This window comes from Oryx dammah, unplaced genomic scaffold, assembly GCF_014754425.2.
Source record: "Oryx dammah isolate SB20612 unplaced genomic scaffold, SCBI_Odam_1.1 HiC_scaffold_21, whole genome shotgun sequence".
Taxonomy (NCBI): domain Eukaryota; kingdom Metazoa; phylum Chordata; class Mammalia; order Artiodactyla; family Bovidae; genus Oryx; species Oryx dammah.
In genome coordinates this window covers 43,354,010-43,376,750 of record NW_024070205.1, presented here as the reverse complement: position 1 = coordinate 43,376,750, position 22,741 = coordinate 43,354,010, and the positions used below count along the sequence as shown (strand labels likewise).

General features: G+C 40.4%; 1 protein-coding gene across 1 annotated transcript in view; it reads right to left on the bottom strand.

Annotated features, from left to right (window-relative positions):
• Positions 1-241: 241 nt before the first annotated feature.
• F5 (coagulation factor V) overlaps positions 242-22,741 on the bottom strand; it is a 74,993-nt gene continuing 52,493 nt past the window's right edge. The window contains exons 15-25 of the mRNA XM_040263552.1: positions 22,436-22,672; positions 21,348-21,558; positions 18,575-18,754; positions 15,997-16,113; positions 15,042-15,113; positions 13,980-14,083; positions 13,192-13,347; positions 10,782-10,926; positions 7,825-7,976; positions 2,768-2,950; positions 242-867 (exon numbers count right to left, since the gene is read on the bottom strand). Of these exons, the coding sequence (XP_040119486.1) occupies positions 721-867; positions 2,768-2,950; positions 7,825-7,976; positions 10,782-10,926; positions 13,192-13,347; positions 13,980-14,083; positions 15,042-15,113; positions 15,997-16,113; positions 18,575-18,754; positions 21,348-21,558; positions 22,436-22,672 (1,704 nt within the window). The 3' untranslated portion in view covers positions 242-720. The remainder of the gene's footprint in view (positions 868-2,767; positions 2,951-7,824; positions 7,977-10,781; positions 10,927-13,191; positions 13,348-13,979; positions 14,084-15,041; positions 15,114-15,996; positions 16,114-18,574; positions 18,755-21,347; positions 21,559-22,435; positions 22,673-22,741) is intronic.

Below are 22,741 nucleotides of genomic sequence, written 5' to 3'. Positions count from 1 at the left end.
GTTACACGCTCAGCCACCCCATGTTTACTTTAGATCTGTCCTATTAATCATCCCTAACCCTGAACATCAATGTATGCAGTCAGTCCCAAGGGAAACCAGGCCAGAGTCACAAGTCTGGCGGGACCGCTGAAAACATGCTTACTTATATCTTTACTCTTGCAGGGTCAGAACAATCATTGGCATGTCAGTAAGACAGGGCATTTTAAATACTTGTTCTTTCACGCAGTAAGATTTTTTTTTCCTCCATTGTCAAAATAAGCAAAACATTTAGAAATACTGTTTTTTTCCCTATACTCTTAAATCATAGCTCTTTTAAGGGAAAATGTAGGAATGAAAGTTATCCGGGTTTATGAGTGGTTTAAGGAAGTAATACTTCTTTTATTAATGTGTATAGCATTTAAGAAAACTATAATGAAGAATGTTAATCATATGAATATTACTTTATATAGAATTTTTAATCAGTGAAATAAAAGCCTTTTCTTGTTGGTTCTTGGTGTTTTCCTATCTATATTCAAATTAATGCAGAAATAATAGTCATCATTTTACTTAGTGGTTATCAGGAGTTATAACATAAAGGTTTCACATATAAAATTTTATTCTCTAATAGAAAAAGAGAAATAATGGAAATTTTTTTAATACTTAAAATAGCTACAAAATGCATTGCCCACTCTGAGTGGTTTGATATTGTTAAGTCCCTCCTATCTTTTAAAAGATTCAATTCTAGTAAATATCACAGCCAAAGAGTTCCAAACGAAGTGCAATACTCTGATTCCATGTTTTAGGAATGATGCGTATAAACCTGGAGATGATTGGTGGGTTGAAAAAGTTCTTCACATGTCCTCTGACATTATTATTTCCTTCGAAAATCTGAAAGCAAAATATGAGAAACTCTTTAATGATTGCATAATGGGTATGGAAATCTTATAACTGAAACTAACATAATATTGTACATCAACTGTATTTCAGTTTAAAAAAATCTTACAGGTAACTTTTTGTCTTTTTTAGTTCAAACTGTGGATATCAATGAACACATACAACTTATCACAAAGATGATCCTCAATCAATTATGAAATCTCACTCCAGACATGCCTCTTTAGGGATATCACCTCTCCAATGATCTGAGTTGAAATAGGAAAAAATAAAGAAATCTGATATGGTGCTGTGAAGCAACCACAAATACATCTCCACCTTTAGCCTCCTTGTAGTTATGTGACTTTGAGCAAATTACTTATAGACTTTGATTTTCTGTTTTTTCCTCATTGGCCAAATGGAGATAATAGATTTTACCTAGTAGAAGTTGTTGTGAAGATTTTAAGAGCATGTCAACATATGACAAGTGTTTATTAAGTACCAGATAATAAGCATAAAAATGCAGGGTTGCATTTTATTTTAAATGTTAGTAATAGCTAATGATTATGGTTAGTTATTACTAACATTTAAAATAAAATGCAATCACACATTTTTATGTATTAATATCCTTTCTGTCATATGCCCTACATCCTCAACTAAACTGAGTTTGAGGTGTGCTTTTGTCATTCCCAGAAAGTTCCCCAAGATGTACACACATCAGAGACTGAGTCACTATTAGTTTATCAAAATGATGCTTACCCTACTATGAGAACATCCTGATACAGTGAGAAATAAACCAATCCAACCGAAACAAACCGGGGGTTTAGAGAGAGAAAGAGAGATTCAAACCCATTAACTAAGATAAGGGCCGGGTCCATGATGAGCATCCAGTAAACATCCATCCCCTACTCCTGTGTTCCCTCTCCTACTGGTTTCAGCCCAGTTCCCTTTCCTGGAATATTCGGTTCATCTCCTTAGCTTTGCCTCTAGTAAGATTTTAAATCCACATAGCCAGGAATTTAAGAGTGTGATGGAGTAGTTCATCTTGCAAGAAATTAATCTCCTCGTGGGGAAGGATAACAATTGTTTTCTGCTTAGTAACAGTATAGCACAGAAAGGAATATGGCCATAGGTATTTGATCAGACGTGAGTAACAAGTATAACTAAGCTAATGCTAAGATGGTAGGTTTTCTGCTGCTGCTAAGTCACTTCAGTCGTGTCTGACCCTTAGCGACCCCATGGACTGCAGCCCACCAGGCTCCTCCGTCCATGGGATTTTCCAGGCAACAGTGCCAATGCTAATATGGTAGGTTTTCTAGACCCCTGTTATAGATTGTACGTTTGTGTCCTTCCAAAATTCATGTCTTCAAACCCTCATTCTCAATGAGATGATATTAGCAGGTGAGGCCTTTGAAAGGTGATTAGGACTAGGAATGGGGGTAGGGCCTTCATGGCATCTCCCTCTGCGTGTGCACACACCGAGGAAGGCCGTAGGAGGGCACAACAAGGAAGACTGCCCTCACCAAAAACCTGCCCGTGGTGGCACCCTGATCTAGGATTCTAGCCTCCAGAACTGTGTGAAATAAGTGCTTTTTGTTTGTCACCCAGGCTGTGGTAATTCATTACACAGCCCAAGCAGGCTGAGAAGACCCTTTCTTTCACCCTCTTCCTCAATCAGAGACAGTTAAACTTCACACCATTCCCAGTTGTTCTCATTATTTTGCAGGTGGCTCAGCCAAAACAGAAAGATAGTATACATGGTCCCTGTCCCAAGACCAGGTCCAGGACTTAGAAGATGTGAGGAGTGATGCACATCAATGCACACTTATCAAATACAAGAGCTATTTGCAAATCTGAGGTATTGTTCTCATCACAGCAGTTTTCAAATTGTTTTCTTTTTGCCAAGATCTCCCTGTACCTTGTCCACCATTGAGGCTTTCTCCCTGTAAGGTTTCCAGTCCATTCCCTGGTCACTGTAGTGGATGGTGTAGCTCTTCACGTACATTTCAGAGGACAGAGACTTGCAACCTTGTGTTACAATCGCAGTTATCTTCTTAATTTTGAGCAGATCAATTTGTAACCACTGATTGTTGTTGTTTGCCTATGAACATGATTAGAACAATGGGTAAGACACAGGTTAAAACCTTTGCTTTTTTTTAGATCGAGATACTCAGAAATGCATTGAGGTCAAAGGATTTCTTTTCTGTTTCATCCCTGAGAATTCCCTTTCTCCTAGAATCCTCCCCTGTTCCTTCTCATTTATCATCAGCATGTTTAGAAACTTCTGGAATATTTTACCCATTGGACAATAGTTATTTGTTTACTTGTATTCTTTACTCTTTGAGGGCAGGGACTTAGCTTTGTTTCCAGGTACTAAACACAATGTATGACACACAGATGGAGCTCAAAAAATAAATATATTTTATCTGAGGAAAAAAGTCAATTGCTAAATTATCTAAATATTTTTCTCTTAAGCAAGTTGGTTTAAAATACTATGATGGTATAGTATAAAATGCATTGCAGTATACATTAAGTGCAAATACTGTTTGATTCCCCTTATACGAGATGCCTAGAATGGTCAAAGTCATAGAGTCAGAAAGTATATTGATAGATGCCAGGGGCCATAGGGTGAGGAGGCGTGGGGAAGAGAAATAGGGAATTAGTGTTTAATGGGGACAGAATTTCAGTCTAAGAAGGTGAAAAATTTGGGAGCTGGATGATGGTGAGAGTTGCACAACTATGTGAATGTACTTAGTTCACTGAACTGCACAGTTAAATATGGCTTAAAATAGTACGCTTTATATTATGCAACTTTTACCACAATGAAAAGAAAAGAATTAAATACTATGATGATATTATTGACATTATTTGGGAAAGAACTAGATAGTATACTTTCTCTTACTTATTTTAGAAAAGCTCCAGTTTTCTTTCCATTGCTAATGTCAAATGTCAATAGGAGAAGAGGTCCAATTTCTTCTTTTCTGATATTTCAAATAAACATGTTATTTGAGAGACTTGATAAAGCTACACCCAGAGCTGGACATGCCATAGTAGTTGTCTTGTCTCTGGCCTAAACAAAATGCCTAATCACATGTTTGGCATTAGGTGCTTAGAGAAAGAGGATCAGAAAGACTAATTGAGTTTTGGAATAACTTGAGATTAATTTTCATCTTTGGGAGATTTATCCTGGCCCATAGTCTCATTTGGGCTTCCCTAGTGGCTCAGTCGGAGAAGGCAATGGCACCCCACTACAGTACTCTTGCCTGGAAAAGCCCATGGACAGAGGAGCCTGGTAGGCTGCAGTCCATGGGGTTGCACAGAGTCGGACACAACTGAGTGACTTCACTTTCACTTTTCACTTTCATGCCTTGGAGAAGGAAATGGCAACCCACTCCAGTGTTCTTGCCTGGAGAATCCCATGGGCAGAGGAGCCTGGTGGGCTGTAATCCATGGGGTCTCAAAGAGTCAGACACGACTTAGCAACTAAACAACAATGTAGTATTCAATTCTATATGAAATAACCAATATATATTTTCTCAACATCACTCATATATATATGGCTGTATGTGTATACACATATGCTACAATCACATGTTACTGTATTTTTAAAGCAAATTAATTAAATGTACTGTATTAGATAATTTGGACTAATTTTGTAACACCCTGTAGTGACATCTGCTGGTGTTTTAGTGTGTCTTCAAGGTTGTGTAGAATTGATGCTTTTGAACTGTGGAGTTGGAGAAGACTCTTGAGAGTCCCTTGGACTGCAAGGACATCCAACCAGTCCATTCTAAAGGATATCAGTCCTGGCTGTTCTTTGGAAGGAATGATCCTAAAGCTGAAACTCCAATACTTTGGCCACTTCATGCGAGGAGTTGACTCACTGGAAAAGAGTCTGATGCTGGGAGGGATTGGGGGCAGGAGGAGAAGGGGACGACAGAGGATGAGATGGCTGGATGGCATCACCTACTCGATGGACGTGAGTTTGCGTGAACTCCAGGAGTTGGTGAAAGACAGGGAGGGCTGGCGTGCTGCAATTCATGGGGTCACAAAGAGTCGGACACGACTGAGCGACTGAACTGAACTGAAGGTTGTGTGAATGATACAGCATGCATATAGGTAACTAGAAGATTTTTGTAGGTATATATCTTTTTGTCTCTACCATAGAACAGATAGAGACACTTGTGCACATACTTGCACATGCCTGGTTTAGACTTTCAGCCTCTCTAAAGGAGCTCTATAAAAGACATTTTATACTAATTGAAGGTTAAGTGAAACAAATAGTTCTGACCTAAAATCCCCTGGCTGCCTTGCATGGCATGTGGGATCTTAGTTCCCTAACCAGAGGTCAAACGCATGCATCTGCAGGGAAAGTACAGAGTGCTTATCACTGGACTGCCAGGGAATGATTATTTTTTATTATCTTATTTATATTATAAGGCTTTTCTGGTAGCTCAGCTGGTAAAGAATCCGCCTGCATTGCAGGAGACCCCAGTTCAATTCCTGGGTCAGGAAGATCTGCTGGAGAAGGGATAGGCTACCCACTCCAGTATTCTTGAGTTTCCCTTGTGGCTCAGCTGGTAAAGAATCTTCCTGCAATGTGGGAGACCTGGGTTTGATCCCTGGGTTGGGAAGATCTCCTGGAGTAAGGGAACAGCTACCCACTCCAGTATTCTGGCCTGGAGAATTGCACTATACAGTCCATGGGGTCGCAGAGTCAGACCTGACTGAGTGACTTTCACTTCACTATTTATATTATAGAAATTAAATAAAAATATTATACAACACTGTCACTTTTATTACTATAATTTCTGTGGGTCTCAGTTCTCCCCTTTTGCACAATTGCAAAATGAGTACTTGGGTTGCTTCAGATGGTACAAGGACCACAGATCTGTTTATTTGGAGAGTGGGATTCCTGATTCTGCCACCAGGCTAAACTAAAATTATTTAACTTCCTTTGTGGCTAGACTTGGCTACAATCCAGAGTCACAGACTACAACCCATAGAGTCACACAGTTGGACACGACAGAAGCAACTTAGCATGGATGCGTGTGTTTAGACCTAAAAGGAAACTCTGGGCCAGATGCTTTGTAAAAACCCCTTGCCTTTCTAACATTCTGTGACTCTGTAGTAGTTGAGAAATGAATTTCAGGGCACAGACATTGGTCCCCGAGACTATCCAAATGGAGTCTGTGCTAAGTCTCTTCAGTGCATCTGACTCTTTGTGACTCCATCGACTATAGCCCACCAGGCTCCTCTATCCATGAGATTCTCCAGGCAAGAATACTGAAGTGGGTTGCCATGCCCTCCTCCAGGGGATCTTCCCAACCCAGGGATCAAACTTCCATCTCTTATGTCTCCTGCATTGGCAAGTGGATTCTTTACCTCTAGCGCCACCTAGGAAGCCCTAAGATGGGGTCCAAACTCTTGTTTACTCCACTTGCACCATACAACTCCCTTTTCCTTTCTGGTGGCCTAATTTAAGATTAGGACACGGAATTCTACAGAGAGTCCAGGGAACTGGAGTGTAGCTTTCTTAAGAGAGGGGCTTTCCTGAGCTATCAACTGATAGCTTAGTTGATAAAGAATCTGCCTACAATGCAGGAGACCCAGGTTCAATTCCTGGGTCAGGAAGATCCACTGGAAAAGGGATAGGCTACCACTCCAGTATTCTTGGGCTTCCCTTGTGGCTCAGCTGGTAAAGAATTTTTCTGCAACACAGGAGACCTGGGTTCGATCCCTGTGTTGGGAAGATCCCCTGGAGAAGGGAAAAGGCTCCAGTATTCTTGCCTGGAGAATTCCATGGACTGTATAGTTGGACATGACTGGGCGACTTTCACTTTCTTAAGAGAGCGTTGCTGATGCTGCTGCTGCTAAGTCACTTCAGTCGTGTCCGACTCTGTGCGACCTCGTAGACGGCAGCCCACCAGGCTCCCCTGTCCCTGGGATTCTCCAGGCAAGAACACTGGAGTGGGTTGCCATTTCCTTCTCCAATGCATGAAAGTGAAAAGTGAAAGTGAAAGTGACATCGTGTCCGACTCCTAGTGACCCCATGGACGGCAGCCTACCAGGCTCCTCCATCCATGGGATTTTCCAGGCAAGAGTACTGGAGTGGGTTGCCATTGCCTTCTCCAAGAGAGAGCGTTAGGTGGATAGAAAATAGGGAACTTGGCTTATGTTGATTGACTGGACTGTTCTGATTTCTTATGGCTTTCTGATTTTCCAGGTCAGTTGAAGAATGAAATAAATATGAGTCAATATTAATAGTTACCCTAGAACTAAGTTACCTTAATTACTCAATGGGCTAACATCTAGGGCATATAACTCTCTGTGAGGTGTTTATAAAACTTAGATCACAGATTTAAAAACCTGGTTTGGCAGCATTTTATCATGTCACCAATGTAAAGGAATGTTACACAGTTCTGAAAAAACAGGAACAAAAAATTTAAATGACACTCTTAAGAAAATAGAGGATAATGCTAGATTGTGGAGGGAACCAAAGAAGAGAAGATGATACAAATCTAAATCATTTACTGATAATGTAAGTTGTCTCATCAGGAGCTGGCAAAATACAGCCCAAGGCCCAGTCTGGCCTCCTGCCTGTTTTTGTAAAGTTTTATTGGAACACAGCCATGCTTATTCATTTACATATTGTTGATGACTGCTTCCTGCAACAGTGGTAGAGTTGAGTAATTATGACAGAGAATGTATGACTCACAAAGCCTAAAATATTATCTGGCCCTCTGCAGAAAAGTTTTGCCCACCCCTAGTCTAAATCAAGACCACAGAGACGATAACTTCTCTCTGAGCTAAAACTGTCAACACAACACACATCCTAGTTTTCAGACATAGGATCATACTCTGTAGAAACAAGGGAGGATCTTCTGGCTTCCCAGGTTCCCATGTTCCCTGGAGTGAGGGCCTATGCTTTCTTCAGAAAGACTAAGAGAACTCCATTCACAGGGGACAGTTTACCTTAGCTTGCCAGGCATTTACACGGCCCTGGGCATTAAGACGAGCAAGGAAGGGTCCCCAGTAATTTCCCCACCAAGACTTTTTAAACGAAGAAGCAGTGATTTGCTTGTTTTCTATCTTTCCACTTTCCATACCCAGCGGTGTGGAGCATCCTGTCAAGAGAAAAGTAATGTGATTATTTACACACCACCGATACTCCTTTGTGATATTTTGTACTTCAGCGGAGACAAATAATATTACTGCTAAGTAACAACAAAACAACCATCACAGCAATGTTTTCCGTCTATACATGTATTACTTAATGCTCTTAAATAGCTCCATTTTACAAATGAAAAAACAAGCACAGCAAGAAAAAGAAACTTGACTAAAGTAACACTGGTGAAAGAATCAGAAACTAGATTTGAGCCCAGGCAGTCTGACATCAAATGCCATGTTCTAAACATCTAAACTCATTTCCCTCCTTCAGAGAATCATGGAAACTTTGGTCTCTGCTTTCAGGTAGACCATATTCCTAAGTTCAGTTCAGTTCAGTCGCTCAGTCGTGTCCGACTCTTTGCGACCCCATGAATTGCAGCACGCCAGGCCTCCCTGTCCATCACCATCTCCCGGAGTTCACTCAGACTCACATCCATCGAGTCAGTGATGCCATCCAGCCATCTCATCCTTTGTCGTCCCCTTCTCCTCCTGCCCCCAATCCCTCCCAGCATCAGAGTCTTTTCCAATGAGTCAACTCTTCGCATGAGGTGGCCAAAGTACTGGAGCTTCAGCTTTAGCATCATTCCTTCCAAAGAAATCCTAGGGCTGATCTCCTTCAGAATGGACTGGTTGGATCTCCTTGCAGTCCAAGGGACTCTCAAGAGTCTTCTCCAACACCACAGTTCAAAAGCATCAATTCTTCGGCGCTCAGCCTTCTTCATAGTCCAACTCTCACATCCATACATGACCACAGGAAAAACCGTAGCCTTGACTAGACGGACCTTAGTCAGCAAAGTAATGTCTCTGCTTTTGAATATACTATCTAGGTTGGTCATCACTTTTCTTCCAAGGAGTAAAACATCCATGTATATACGTGAAAGTGAAAGTGTTAGTTGCTCAGTCATGTCCTACCCTTCACCCATTGGACTGTAGCCTGCCAGGCTCCTCTGTCCGTGGGATTCTCCAGGCAAGAATACTGCAGTGGCTAACCATTCCCTTCTCCAGAAAATCCGAACCCAGGGATCAAACCCGGGTCTCCTACATTGCAGGCTGTTTCTTTACCATCTGAGCCACCCAGGAAGCCCCTATGTATATAAGTATCACAGAGACAAGACACTTTGTTCTTGCTAGTAAATCATGTAGACATTTTCTTGAAGTGATACCTTACTTTCTCCAAGAAAAAAGAGGCTTAAAAGATACTAATTCAAAAGATACTAGTTCATAGATACTAATTCTATAAACATCAAGAAAGTGAAGAGATCTTAAAATTAATGCTTCTTGTATAGAAAATGGAGGTTTTAAACAGACTAGCATTGTTGAATGTCACACTTTAGGGTAGCCTGACTCTATAACCTGAACAAATGACCAGTTCACATCATATACCATATGGAAAGAAAAAAAAAATGACTTAAAGAGCTGTTTCAGGGCTTCCCACGTGGCTCAGTGGCAAAGAATCTGCCTGCTAATGCAGGAGACATGGGTTTGATCCCTGGGTTGGGAAGATCCCCCTGGAGGGGGAAATGGCAATCCACTCCAGTATTCTTGCCTGGAAAATTCCATGGACCAAGGAGCCTGATGGGCAGTTCATGGGGTCGTAAAGAGTCAGACACAACTGAGCATGCACACGCTCTACTATGGAGCTGTTTCAAGTTTTCCTGCTTATACAAAATTTGCATTTTATGTGGAGGATGTTCTATACCATGGTTATCTGGGCATGGGTAAAATGCCCTTTCCATATCCCTCATGAATATCAAGAGTTTATTGTACTATTATCTGCTTTGATAAGAAACTGATTCCAAGGTTCAGTTAGTTTCTCCACTGTGAGCTGTACTTTTTTCCTCTACCCTGAGAGAAGGTGCTGTACCTTCCCAGTAGGTGTGCTGCAGCAAGTTTTAGGTATGTTTGTATATTGATCTCCCTCCTCCCTCAGCCCTTGAGCAACTTGGTGGTGCCTGGATCAGCCAAGCCCAGGGTGGTCTGTTTCATTCTTTTACTGCGGACTGTGAGACTAAGGTTATATTCTATATATGCTTTGAAGTAAAAAATGTTGGAAAGTACCACTTTAAGAGAGAAGAATAGTTGATGAGAACCTTAAACATCTTATTATATATAGAAGAATTTTATTATTGCCATTTATGATTGCCTAGATTTATATATACCACAGGTCACATTACATCCCCTGAAAAACTGAAACTTACTTAGAAAAGGCTTGGATACCTACCTAGAATGTGAAACAGAATACAGAGTTCAACCAAGGTTTCAGGAAGTTGGGAAGCAGATTTAGTTCTCAAAAACAATTATTGAATACCTAATATATGTCCGTAATGTTGCAAGACACTTTTATTATATTAAAGTCTGAATGACTAGTTGGAAGGCTTTTAGAAGGGTCAAACCCAGTTTGACTCTCAATTCTTATTGAAAGTGGGCTGGTGGAGGTCATGCTTTGCTAGGGTCCTTCTTTGGAGGGTCAGAGCAATGTCCATATGGTCCAAACATTGTTCAGAGAAATGGTGCCTGCCCTCTGGCTGCTAGAATCAGTCTCAGTCTAGATCATTTCTTGAATGGAACCTGTGTTTCACAGAGGTTTTTCTAAGAGTCTTAGTAATTGGAGAAAACTAAAAATTCTACTCATTCTCCCATATGCCCCAAATCTTGATTTGATGAATAGCAGTGAAAAAATGTCCATGGCGTCGCAAAGAGTTGGACACTACTGAGAGACTGAACTGAACTGAGCAAGAAAATAATGCATCTGTGTTCCTTACCATTAACCTCACAACCTTGCAGTTCCAATCGAAGAGCAGGTTTGTTATAGGATCTAGTTGGAGAGATCCTAATGTATCTAGCCACAACAGGTGGGTCAATCTGATTCTCTTTGATTGTAGAAGCATCTGAGTTGCCACCAAAATACTAGAGGAAAAGAGGAAATTTTAGTTATGTAACAATTATCTATAGAGTGATTTTATAATAAAATTTTCATCCAATTTAATATTGTAATATTACGTTTTCAGGTAGCCTGAGTCAAATTAATTTGATCTTAGAAGATAATTGGGAAGACTTCTACTTCAGGAAGATAGTATAGATGAATTTTGCCCTGTTCCTCCTGCTGAGTACAACTGAAAACATAGAAAGACTCTGAAAGGTGGAGAAGAGAAGGCAGACTGGCTAGGGTTCTCAGGACCCAAGGATCAACACGGTGTCAGTCCCCTGGGTTTTCTTTTTACCTCATATACAGACTTATAAGTAAGGAAGCCCGGAATCAGGAGCCACCAATAGGTACAGACAAACATACAAACAAAAACAAAATAAACAGCAAAAGCATTTTTTCTCTGGCCTCAGGACCAGGAAAAGGCAGTCTAGCAAGACTGAAAACTTGTAGGCAACAATTGTTCTACTTTAAGCCACATACCATAGGTTAGAAAACACTGTGTCCCCTTCCCTACCAACAGCTGCAAAGGCCAGATGGGGAACCTAGACTCCCATGCTCATGAGACTGTAACGAGGCACCCCAACACTGTCACTGGAGTTGTGTCAGAGAAAACAAAATAGAGACCCTGGATTTCCATCTCTTCTATCTTATAATAAGGCTCTCACTCTTGTAGTGTCAGTGGAGACCATTCCATCCCTACTTATTTGCAAGGAGGAGAGGGGTCCCAGCTCACGTGTCAACAGAGGAGGCCAAGTGGAGAATGGACTGTGACCTCTACCTGGCAGTAAAGAGGCTGTGTCCCATCCCCCTTCCCTGGCAGAGCAGTGTCAGAAAGAGCCAAGGAAGATCAAAGATAAGAGCAGATATCAGTAGCATTGAAAACAGAAAAGCAATAGATGAGAGCAATCAAACAAAGGGCCAGTTCTTTTAAAAGACTAAAGAAAATTGGCAAATCTGTAGTAAGACTGATAAAGCAAAAAAGAGAAGAGATTCATGTTACCAATATCATAAATGAAATAGGCAACATCACTACAGACCCTACACAAATCAAAAGGACAGTAAGGGAATAATACAAATAACCTGTACATGTATATTTAACAACTTAGAAGATAGGACTCAATTGACTGAGAAAACACAAACTATCCCAATTCACCCAAAATGAAATAGATAATCTGAATAACATGTAACTATTTAAAAAAATGAATTCGTAACTTAAAAAGTCCCAGAAAAGAAATCTCCAGGACCACGTGGCTTTTACTGGTGAATTATACCAAAAGTTTAAAGAATTAACATCAATACTAGATAATCTCTTCCAGAAAATAGAAGAGCATACCTAATTTATGTTATGAAACTAGTATTATTCTCACATTAAAACAAAAGGACAGTAGAAACAAAACTATACACAGATAACCCTCACAAACATAGATGCAAAAATCTTCAAGCTATGGACTTTAATCTGTGTACTCTCTGCAATACTGATTGCTAAGACTCATAATTTAAGGTTTTCATGATCTATTCTAAGGTTATGGTGCAAATGATTTATTATAAGAAATGGCTAAATGATGACATAGAAGATAGTAAAATAGTAAACGATTTACAGAAAAAAAAATGAAAGTGATTCAAGGTTATTAGTATAATAATGGTGGACTGATCCTTGTATTCAGATAGCTTTCTTTGGAGAGAGGGGGTAGGGAGGAGGGGAAGGATTGGGGTTGAAATAATTGGGTCATTGGGAATAACCCAGTGAGAAGATCCTTTGGAAGATCCAACAAGGGAACATCACTCCTCGGGCATGGCAGCAAAAAGAAAAGAAAAGAAACATGAGAATCACTACCTCACAGCATTGCTCGTATTAACAATACTATGTCCTTCACTTGGGGCTTCCTTCAGTTACACTGAACTAAAGAACAAAATAAAATGTGAGAGCAAAATCAAAAATTGGTGGTCCAGTTTTAGCATGGGCTCTTTAAGGCACACAACCAGATATTCTGCTATATATCATCTGCCAATCTGAGAAGTTTGGATACTTAGTTTGATGATAAAGAGATTTTTCTTGCAAGTTTTATGGAGTTTTGAAATTTTAGAAGTTAAGGTTATTTTTTTAGTTTATAATATACAAACACATCACTTTACCACTTTTCTTCATAAAACACTACCAATGCCGTTTGTATTTATAACACCCAAAGGTATTTTTTAAAAAGATATAGTAACCCTAGGCTTGGGAAGAAACAGCAGTGCCCACAAACCATCACATTCTTTGTGCTGTTGCCTTTGAAGATCCGCCAGTTTTTCTGATCAGAGCTGTAAGCCACACAGAACTCGGTGGTGTAGTAGGGCTTCAGGTAGTGTTTGGCGCCCTGGGTCTGGATCCCTGTGAGCAGGACTTCCTTTTGCATGTCTACCTGCAATATAGCAAAGCCATTGAGCAGAACTATCCTTGTCAACAAGTCACACACACACTGCCTGAAGTCACTGTACAGCTAACTTTCTTTAGAACAAAATAACAGCAAACAAACTAATAAAATGGCTAGGTGCAATCCATATTTGAACACAGGATACCTGGATTTGAACCCAAACTCAACCAGAAACTAGTTGTGTGTGACATTGGGAAGTTAGTTAATCCCTCCACATCTTAGTTTTTTTCATCTATAAAACTGGATATTGCTAGAACTAACGTCACAGGTTGCGAGTATGTAAAGTACTTAGAATGCTGCTTAGCACCTAGTAATTGCCATTTCCCCTAACAGCATTGCAAGAACAACAAGAAGAAATTATTAAACCACTGTCATTTTTATTATTACAATAGTAGTAACTATTATCAGGTTGGGGTTTCCCAGGTGGCTCAGGCAAGGCAGGAGCCAGAGGTTCGATCCCTTGGTCGGGAAGACCCCTAGAGGAGGAAATGGCTCTCCACTCCAGTATTCTTGCCTGGAGAATCCCATGGACAGAGGAGCCTGGTGGGCTACAGTTCATGGGGTTGCAAAGAGTCGGACATGACTGAGCAGGCGTGCATTATCAGGTTAGTAAGACATACCTGGATCCAAGGTTGAGGGTTAAATTCTGTTGAAAGTTTTTCTGCGATCCAAGCATTGTATGATCCACCATTGTTTAATCTTGCTAATTTGGGTTCCCAATAACCTAAATACAAAGGAAGAAAATAATTTATTCAGAATTAAAAGGAACATCCAACTAGCAATTTCTCAAGTGAATTTAGTCCCAGTGGAAAATCAGATCTCTAAAGGAACGTCTGTTTTAGTTAGGAAACCAGGCAATGGAAACGGGCCTCAGCTACTAAGTCAGTCCCTGATGATGAAATCTTGGTTCCAGGCCTGTGCCTGGACAGCTGTCAACCACCACCCACCCCCTTTTCTTGAATATAGGTCATGTTTATTTTTTCTCAGTTATGCTCATGTGGTTTCTGCTGAGTGTGCCTGCCTAACAGAAAGATGTGGGGCAGATTTATGGGAGCCTCATGATCCTTTCCCCCTGGAGGAGGAAATGGCAACCTACCCCAGTATTCTCCAGTCCATGGAGAATCCCATGGACAGAGAGAGGGCTATAGTCCATAGGGTCGCAAAGAGTTGGACACGACTGAACAAACTTAGCTTGTACACACGCATGATCCTTTACATTTGACCTCTTGAACTTGGCAAGAGTTTGAAGGCAAAGAGAGGAAATTGAGTTCGTGATGCACAGTGGGTGAACAAAAAATTTCTTGAATAGATGAATGGTTGGCAGAGCAAAGGGGTCTATTAATGGGAACTATATTATGTTGCCTGTAAGACCCTGTGGTTCTGGCTGGAATATTACACAGTTTAGTCCCATTGACACCTTTACAGTCTATAAAAGAATCAGTGATGAGTAAATTCTGCTTAGAAAATACACATAACAAAGTAAAGTTCCATGGCTAGAGATTATATCTCCGGTGGATCATTAATTAGATATTTTACTGCTCTCTTACTATCAAAATGTGGTAGAAAAAAGCCTTGAGAGGAGGAATGATCCATGGAGGAAGAGTCATCACGTATGGTTTTGCAGGCTGTATACAGCACAACTGTAGGAGGTCCCTTTCACAGGCTATGATGCTACTACTTACCCCAAAACTCAGAAGCCTGGATCTGTGAGTCAGCTATCAGGCCAGTGCTTAGTCCCATTGGCATCTTACATTCTACAAGAAATAGAACAATGAATAAACTTTGCTTAGAAAGCACATATAACAAAGTAAAATCTCCGTGGCTAAAGATATACCTCTTCTGGGTCAGTAATTAGTTGTTTTCACCTATCTGTGTGGCAGCTGACTTAAATATGTCTGATCATAAAATCATAAATGTACTGGCAAGACTGATATTTAATAGAAATGAAAATTAATGACACCTTAGTGGGAAACAACTTATCCATAAGTGCAAATAGTTTTTAAATTGATTTCCATCTTTTTGTATCTTAAAATAAGCCATTTTACAATATTAAGTACTACCCTTCATAAGACTGTGTTCTCAAAAGTTGACCTGAAAGTTACAATGTTATTTATGTCCTGAACAAAGAAGGGAATGCTAGCCACTGAGCTATTTGGATGTTGACACAGTGCTTGGTACTCAACAGGTGCTTAATAAGTGCTGGCTAGCTGGCTGGCTGAATTAGTGGATGGACAGATGGAAACTGTGTTTCTTGAATACCAAAATGCCAAGTTCAGTGACTATCTTGGTCATAGCTGAATTCCTGATATCTTTCCCTTCCTCTACTTTAGAAGTCTGGAGAATTTCTCACATGTGCTTTCCCATGGTTCACGAATCACGAACGAGGATGCTTTATTTCGCTTCAGCAAATGAGAGGAATGCCTTTGGTTTGAACCATTTAGTTTAAGATTCCTGGCGGACTGATGTTTGCAGTATAGTCAGACTCTAGGTCAGAATAAAAGCAATTACTGCTACAGATCATGCCTCTGTTATGTCAGAGTTCTCAGAGTTGAATATTTCCAACCTAAAACTTGGTGATATTCTAGGAACAGGTACTTTTCTGCTAAAACAAAAAATAATGTGGCTCTTGGATGATACCTCTGTCTATGATGAGAAATGGTGTCTGCATCCCTGCTCTCTGAATTTCTCCAACTTCTGTGTCTAGGAGCCACCAGCCAGGTTTTGATGCCTTCATTTCAAGAGTTTTAAATGAACCTAAAATAAAAGGCAACATTGCATACCCAAAGATTAACAGGCTAACACTGGTTGACTCCTATCAAAGAATCCTAAAATCTCTGCATAGCAAGTGATTTAGAACATAACTTGAGTTAGCCGTTTCTCTTTAGACAGTATTACAGGTGTATCAAAACAAACAACAACACACACACACACTCACTAAAAACAAATTGCCCTGGGACCTTAAAAAATCTCCATTACCCCTTACAAAAAGAAATTTTTCATTTATCTAAATATCATGTTACAAGTTAACCTATACATAATGCAGCTCATCAAAGCAACCTTGAATGATAATCACTGGGCCTCACAAATATTGTACATGTTTCCTTCTCTTCATTTTTCTAGTTTTTCTTTTTTATATGAGAAAATAAAAATAAAACATCCTTCCCTCATGTTTCATTTTTTCTATGAAGTTTACATTTTAGATAGAGGTGTACAAACATTGTTTCAGAAGAGCACTGAAAGAATGAAATCTCTGAAACCTCTGATTATTCATACTGGTATTTAACATTTCCTACCACCAGTTAATACTTATATTCTATCGACTATGATTTGTGACCATTTCCTAGATGAATAAAAAGTAATAGCTGATGGCCATCCTCCTCAGACACACTAAAAAAAGATCTCCAGCCTTCTACTCTCTAATGCACGTGTTAGGTGTGAAGATGTAAGTGGGCCAGTTCCCTGACCCACTTCTCCCAGGCTTGTGGAAGGGATAACTGATCTGGTAATACTTGGTGAGAAGTTAGAACCCTTTCTGTCCCTGATTTTAATAGAGTGGCTTCTGATAGCTTTGTTAATGAGAAACTGGTGTGTTGCAAACAGAATCCCCTTTTCCCCCGTGAGCAAGAGTGCTAAGTTGCTTCAGTTGTTCTTTCTGTAGTGTCCTATTGGGGTGTGTCAAACTAAAGGCTGAAGGGCCTGAGCTTGCTAATCACCCTTAGCAGCAGGACAATCCCATTTTCAGGTTGTATGCCAGCAATAAGTACATTCCTTCTTCCAAACACAAAAAACGACATACACTATAATGATTGTTGTTTGTTCAGCAGATTTGTTCAGCACTTGTTTCGTGTGTTCAACCCTTCTGAGTGTGTGCGCAGCCCCACATAGGCAGAAATTTCAAGGAACCTCCTGCTGTGAAGCTCTAGCTTACTCAGTGTGTGATTTGTTGTTGTTTTAGTCGCTCTGCTGCTGCTGCTGCTAAGTCGCTTCCGTTGTGTCCGACTCTGTGCGACCCCATAGTCGGCAGCCCACCAGGCTCCCCCGTCCCTGGGATTCTCCAGGCAAGAACACTGGAGTGGGTTGCCATTTCCTTCTCCAATTTTAGTCGCTCAGTCTTGTCCAATTCTTTTGTGACCCCATGGACTGTAGCCCACAAGGCTCCTCTGTCATGGAATTCTCCAGGCAAGAATACTGGAGTGGGTTGCCATGCCCTCCTCCAGGGGATCTTCCCAGCCCAGGGATCAAACCCATGTATCCTGCATTGGTAGGCGGGTTCTTTACCACTTGCGCCACCTGGGGAGTCTCTCTTCCCCCATCCTTAACCACATCGGGCCTGTTTGGACTAGTGTGCCTACTTCTGAGGCTGATTCACGCAGCAACTTCCCCACTCAAAATCCTGTAAAGGAATTGCCTTGACTAGCTTCTCAGATACCATTTGTGGAAGGTAGGCAGCTTATTAAAAATGCAGACTGCTGTGCTCCTGCCCAAGTTCCACTAGATCAAAGCATCTGCATTTTAACCAGCTTTGTAAGTTTTTATTATGCCTATACAGTTTGAGGATCAATGGCATCAAACACACTCCTACTCACACACCTACAATACACACCTACAAGCAATTCACTGGGACATAAAAATCATTTTTGATGGTTGTAGTTTGTTTAAACCTAGTCATTATTTTGCATATGAAAAGATTTAAATACCTTTATTATTCTTTGGCTTTTATAATCATTTAAAAATATATTCTTCACTTCATAAGTGAGTTTAAGATTCAGATTTCGACAGCCCAAAGATATCAGGGTGATAAGACTGAGGAGTAGAATTCAAGAACACTGAAATCCTGGTTCGTCTCTGATTTCTGCCCAACAGAATGTTTCAGATGCCTGATCCTTGTGGGATTCATTTTGTAATCTGCTTAAGACCTGGCCTGCTTGACACATAATGGCTTGGAAGAACGTGCACTAGACATAGCACCTCTGTAGAACCAAGCTGGTCTGGAGATTTAGTCTGTGCTGTGCTGCAAACAGTGCAGACACTGGCTGAGTCTTCTGTACTCTGCATGCAGTTTTGGAATATAGCTTTGCTCACGATCCATGTCAGAGCTCATGCCTGACTGCTTTGGAAGGAGATACACAAAGAGAGAATGGGAGAGAGTTACAGATGCTAAGTTACAGCCTTGCCATTTGTTACTGGGACCTTTTTCCATTGCCAAGAATTTTACCAGGCATAAGGGGCCAGACCCCTAACTGGTGCTGTTGAGTGCCGTTTTCTAGCAAGGTCTGGCCATGAAAGTGAACCACGTGAATGTCTCGGGAGCCGCCTAAGTTCAGCAGGTGCAACCTCACCCACTCTTGCTCGTACATTCTCAGGCCGGGCAAGTTGTAGATCATCCCATTGATGGCTGAAAGGACAGAAAGTTGCAGTCAATTAGAAATCTGTGTCTACCAGGAGAGAGGCTGGTAAGGAAATATAGGGCCTCCCACTCACCACCCATCTTCTTTATTACTCTCATGCCTACCCACCCTCAACCCTGCCCAGGCGTGGTAAGGGACCTCCTACAGTTCCTAACATCAGTGAGAGACTGAAACAGAACCACTTCTCCTCCTCACACCAGCCTGCGGCAGAAGTGTGGGTGAGTCCCCTTTCAAAGCAGTTTATCACTCTTTTCCTCAAATTTACATGTTTCCTGTTCTGTGCTTTATCCATTTATTCTTTATATTTATAATATGAATTCTCCTGGGCTACTTAAAAAGATAAGGACTAATTTGGGCAGATAAGTGCACTGTAGTCTTTAGAGAAAAGAAGGTAAGTAAGGGGATGTGCAGTGTATCACCCTAAGGCCTCTGAAATTCAGAAAGAGTTCCAGGCAAAGTTAGAAAGTTGTACTTTATCTTTGTTGGACCCACCAACCTTAGAGATTCATGTTTATCCTCTCATTTGTCTGAGTGCTCCTCTGCCCCTTTCCCAGCTGGGATGTCCAGGGTTCTCAGACTTTATCAACTCTCCCCTTACTGAAGTGTGTATGTTTTTATGCATCTGATAAACCTGGTCATCTTAAAAAAGAATACATATAAAATTTTAATGATAAAGCTTAGGGCCACCTTGCACTTAACTGGGACTGAAGTGAGGGAAGTTTTGTTGGTGGTGATAGCTGTTATTATTTATTCTTCTAAAGTTAAAGGAACTATTGTGGAATTTCAGGAACCAAGCAAATAAATTTTTGGAAGGAGAAGAGTTGAGATCATTTTGGCCCCCTTAAAATTATATCCGGTATGAGAGCACCTGTCTACATCCTCATAACATCAGCCTCACCTCCTCATCTTAGTTTCAGTGAATAGATCTCCTAAAAATAAAGGTTATCTCCAGCAGTTATTAGGTCAAACCATTACATTAGGATAGAGAAGAAAAGATGCTCAAAGTATCAAGTGCTCAATAAACATTTGCTGAATTTAGCTGAGTGATAGAGTTCATTCATTCATTTATTAATTCAACACACATTTACTTAGTGCATACTGCAGAGGCCAGGCATAGGTGGTCTGCTTATCAAATACCCTGATAAGTTCGACAGTGGAAGATTACCAAATTACAGCAATTTAGATGACATTACATTTAAAACTAAAATTAAACAGGATGCATTTTAGTCTTTCCTTGAATAATCAGGAAGCAGGGCCTCGAGGGTACTCAGCAGGTAAAGGACATAACCACGAGACAGTCTGTCTGCTTCTGCAGTCTGTGCTTTCCCACTGGGTTGAGAGGTTTTCAGAGGATGTGCTTCCTACCTTGAGACCAAACACCTTGGGCTGAAAGGCCTAGAGAAGGTAGGAGAAGAGAAAAGAAAGCTCTGCCTGGAGTCTCTTGGTCAGCTCTCAATCGACTCTATTCTAGACTGCATAATAGAATTTTTTAAACTTGTGTGATAAGCAGAGTCCAGAGGGTGGGATTTTGGAGTAGATTGTAAATTATATTGTTTTCTTACAGGTAAAATCAGATTGAATTCTACAATTGTATAAGTTTAATTAGGAAAAATAAGCTAAAAAGGGGTAGCCTAAGTATGTAAATGGGATGGGAGAGGGAGCATAGACCAGCTTAGCCTTGATGACTGGATAGGAGAGGTGGCAGTGAATTGATTATTGCTTATAATGTCTTTTTTTTTTTTTAATTCTTGAAGCAATAGCAACTTTCTTCTTTCCTATTACATTGAATGACTGACCCATCACCCAAAGCACAGGACCTTCCTAATCAGAAATCTCATAGCAATCACCTCTATTCATCAAACTCTGAAAACAGGATCTTCATTTGTTTTCTAATTCCTACATTCTTTAGAAATTTAGGATTTCTAAATCCTAATTACTTAGGATATTGTTGTTTACCATATCCTAAATTCTGCCTTTCCCTAAAACTGTAATTCCACTGCCAATTTACTGACTAAATTCCTAAATGGATTTCAGAGTAAATATACTTTTCCCTCTTTTCCCACCCAAATGCTGTCTTGGCACTCTTCCTCCATTACCTGGCTACCCAGTTTCCTAAATCACTTTTTCTCACATTCTTTGTGTTCCACCTGTGAACTGCTGAGAGTTACAAATATGACAGTCATTCTTATTTTGGAAGTATGTGTGGGCGATCACTTCTACATAAATAATTGATCCCTTAGAGATCAAGAAACAGATTTATTAACTGTTTAATTGCAGAACAATACTAATTCCTTTCCAGTTTGTGTTACCAGCTGAAGCCCAGTGACTTTTTGTTGTTTGGTTTGGGTTTGGTTTTCAGCAGCCTTGTGTGCTGTCTTTCAGATTTTGTCTGCTCTCTTTCACCTACACTGTCACCTGCCGGGTAACATCAGCCTAGTAGACATTTAAGGATCTGGTTTTAGTTAGAGCTCCTGTTTCCACAGAAGCATCTTATATCTGATTTTGAGAAGACCTGTGGGCAGGAATCACTGTCACCCAGTAAGTTGGTTCAGAGATGAGATCAAAGTCAGAAGAAAATACCATGAAACTCATGGGAGTTTTTTACTTCTGAGGATGCATGTCTCCAAGACTTTGTCGGCTTCTTGTCATAATACCAGCTCTTCTTTTCATCAAAGACCATAAAAAGTAGGACAAATTCTCTCATGTCCACAGGCATGTTGGTCTCCTTATGAAGTGTCCCTTTCCGGCAGATCAGAAGAGGCCCTATCAAGCCTGAATGGATATCTTTTTCCTGGAAGACAGTAAGAGCAGACAGCACACATTCACGGTTTCTCACGATTTTCTTTGCTCTTCTGACAATCACAGATCCTATTGAAAAGGAGACCTTCTCGGAGGCTCTGGAAAGATTATAAATGAATTATTGCTTAATAAACCTGGATATTTATTGTCTTCATTCTGTGATGCTCATATTGCCTTCCTCTGATTAATCCCTTATTTCAACATGGTAGTAATGATAATTATGGTGATGATAATGATAGGGATACTATTATAAATACTATTTATTGAGCATCTGTTAGGTTAAATATTTTCCCTGTAGTATCTTATTTAATTCTGACAATAATCCTATATGGTAAAAAATAAATTCATTGATTGAACAAATGTTACCAAGTGCCTACTCTACATGCTATGTACGGTTGCCTCCTTTTTAACTCTGGGAACTGTGGCTGAGAGAGATCAAGTAACTTTCCTAGGGCTACACAGTAAGTAATAGGACAGAAATTGAAATCTAAGTCTATGCTCTCTCTACCACCATCAAAATAGGGGAATCTTGAATTTATAGTTCTTTTATTTTAAAAAAAGAAAAAGCAGGAGAAAGCTAATGCTTGTTCAAGGAAACTGCAGATAAACATCTTCCTCCGTAAAGCAGTCACTCTAACTGGGGCTAACCATTTAAGTAATCCTTCCTCCTTTCCACTGAACAAATGCTTCTCACTGTCTTCTGAAGATCTGCATGGAGAGTCCCTGGTTTTGGCAGCAGTTGACTGTGGACCCTGATCCTTACACATGCCTCATGTAAAGCAGGACAGATATTTACTAAGAAATCGTGACATTCCATTTGATGGACTCAACTTAGAGGAACAACAAAAATTTTCAATGGCTGTGCTTACTGGGTTCACTGCTGAGTAGTAGGCCCAAGCCCGACAGGCAGACCCAGGGTTTTCTGGCCCGGATCGCGTAGTGGCGTGCCATACATAGGTATAAGTGCTATTGGGCTGAATAGCATTGTCTTCCTTAAACCATTCAGGAGAGTCATCTTCATAAGTCTTTCCTTCTGATGATTTTTCATAGGAAAGCCCATGGGGATGAAGAGAATATGGTCTGGATGCTAAATTTTTAAAACGAACCTAAAAAGAAAGGAATGATTCACAAATGTATTTAAGCTTAATAAAGCCCAACCCCCCAGATGTCAGCAT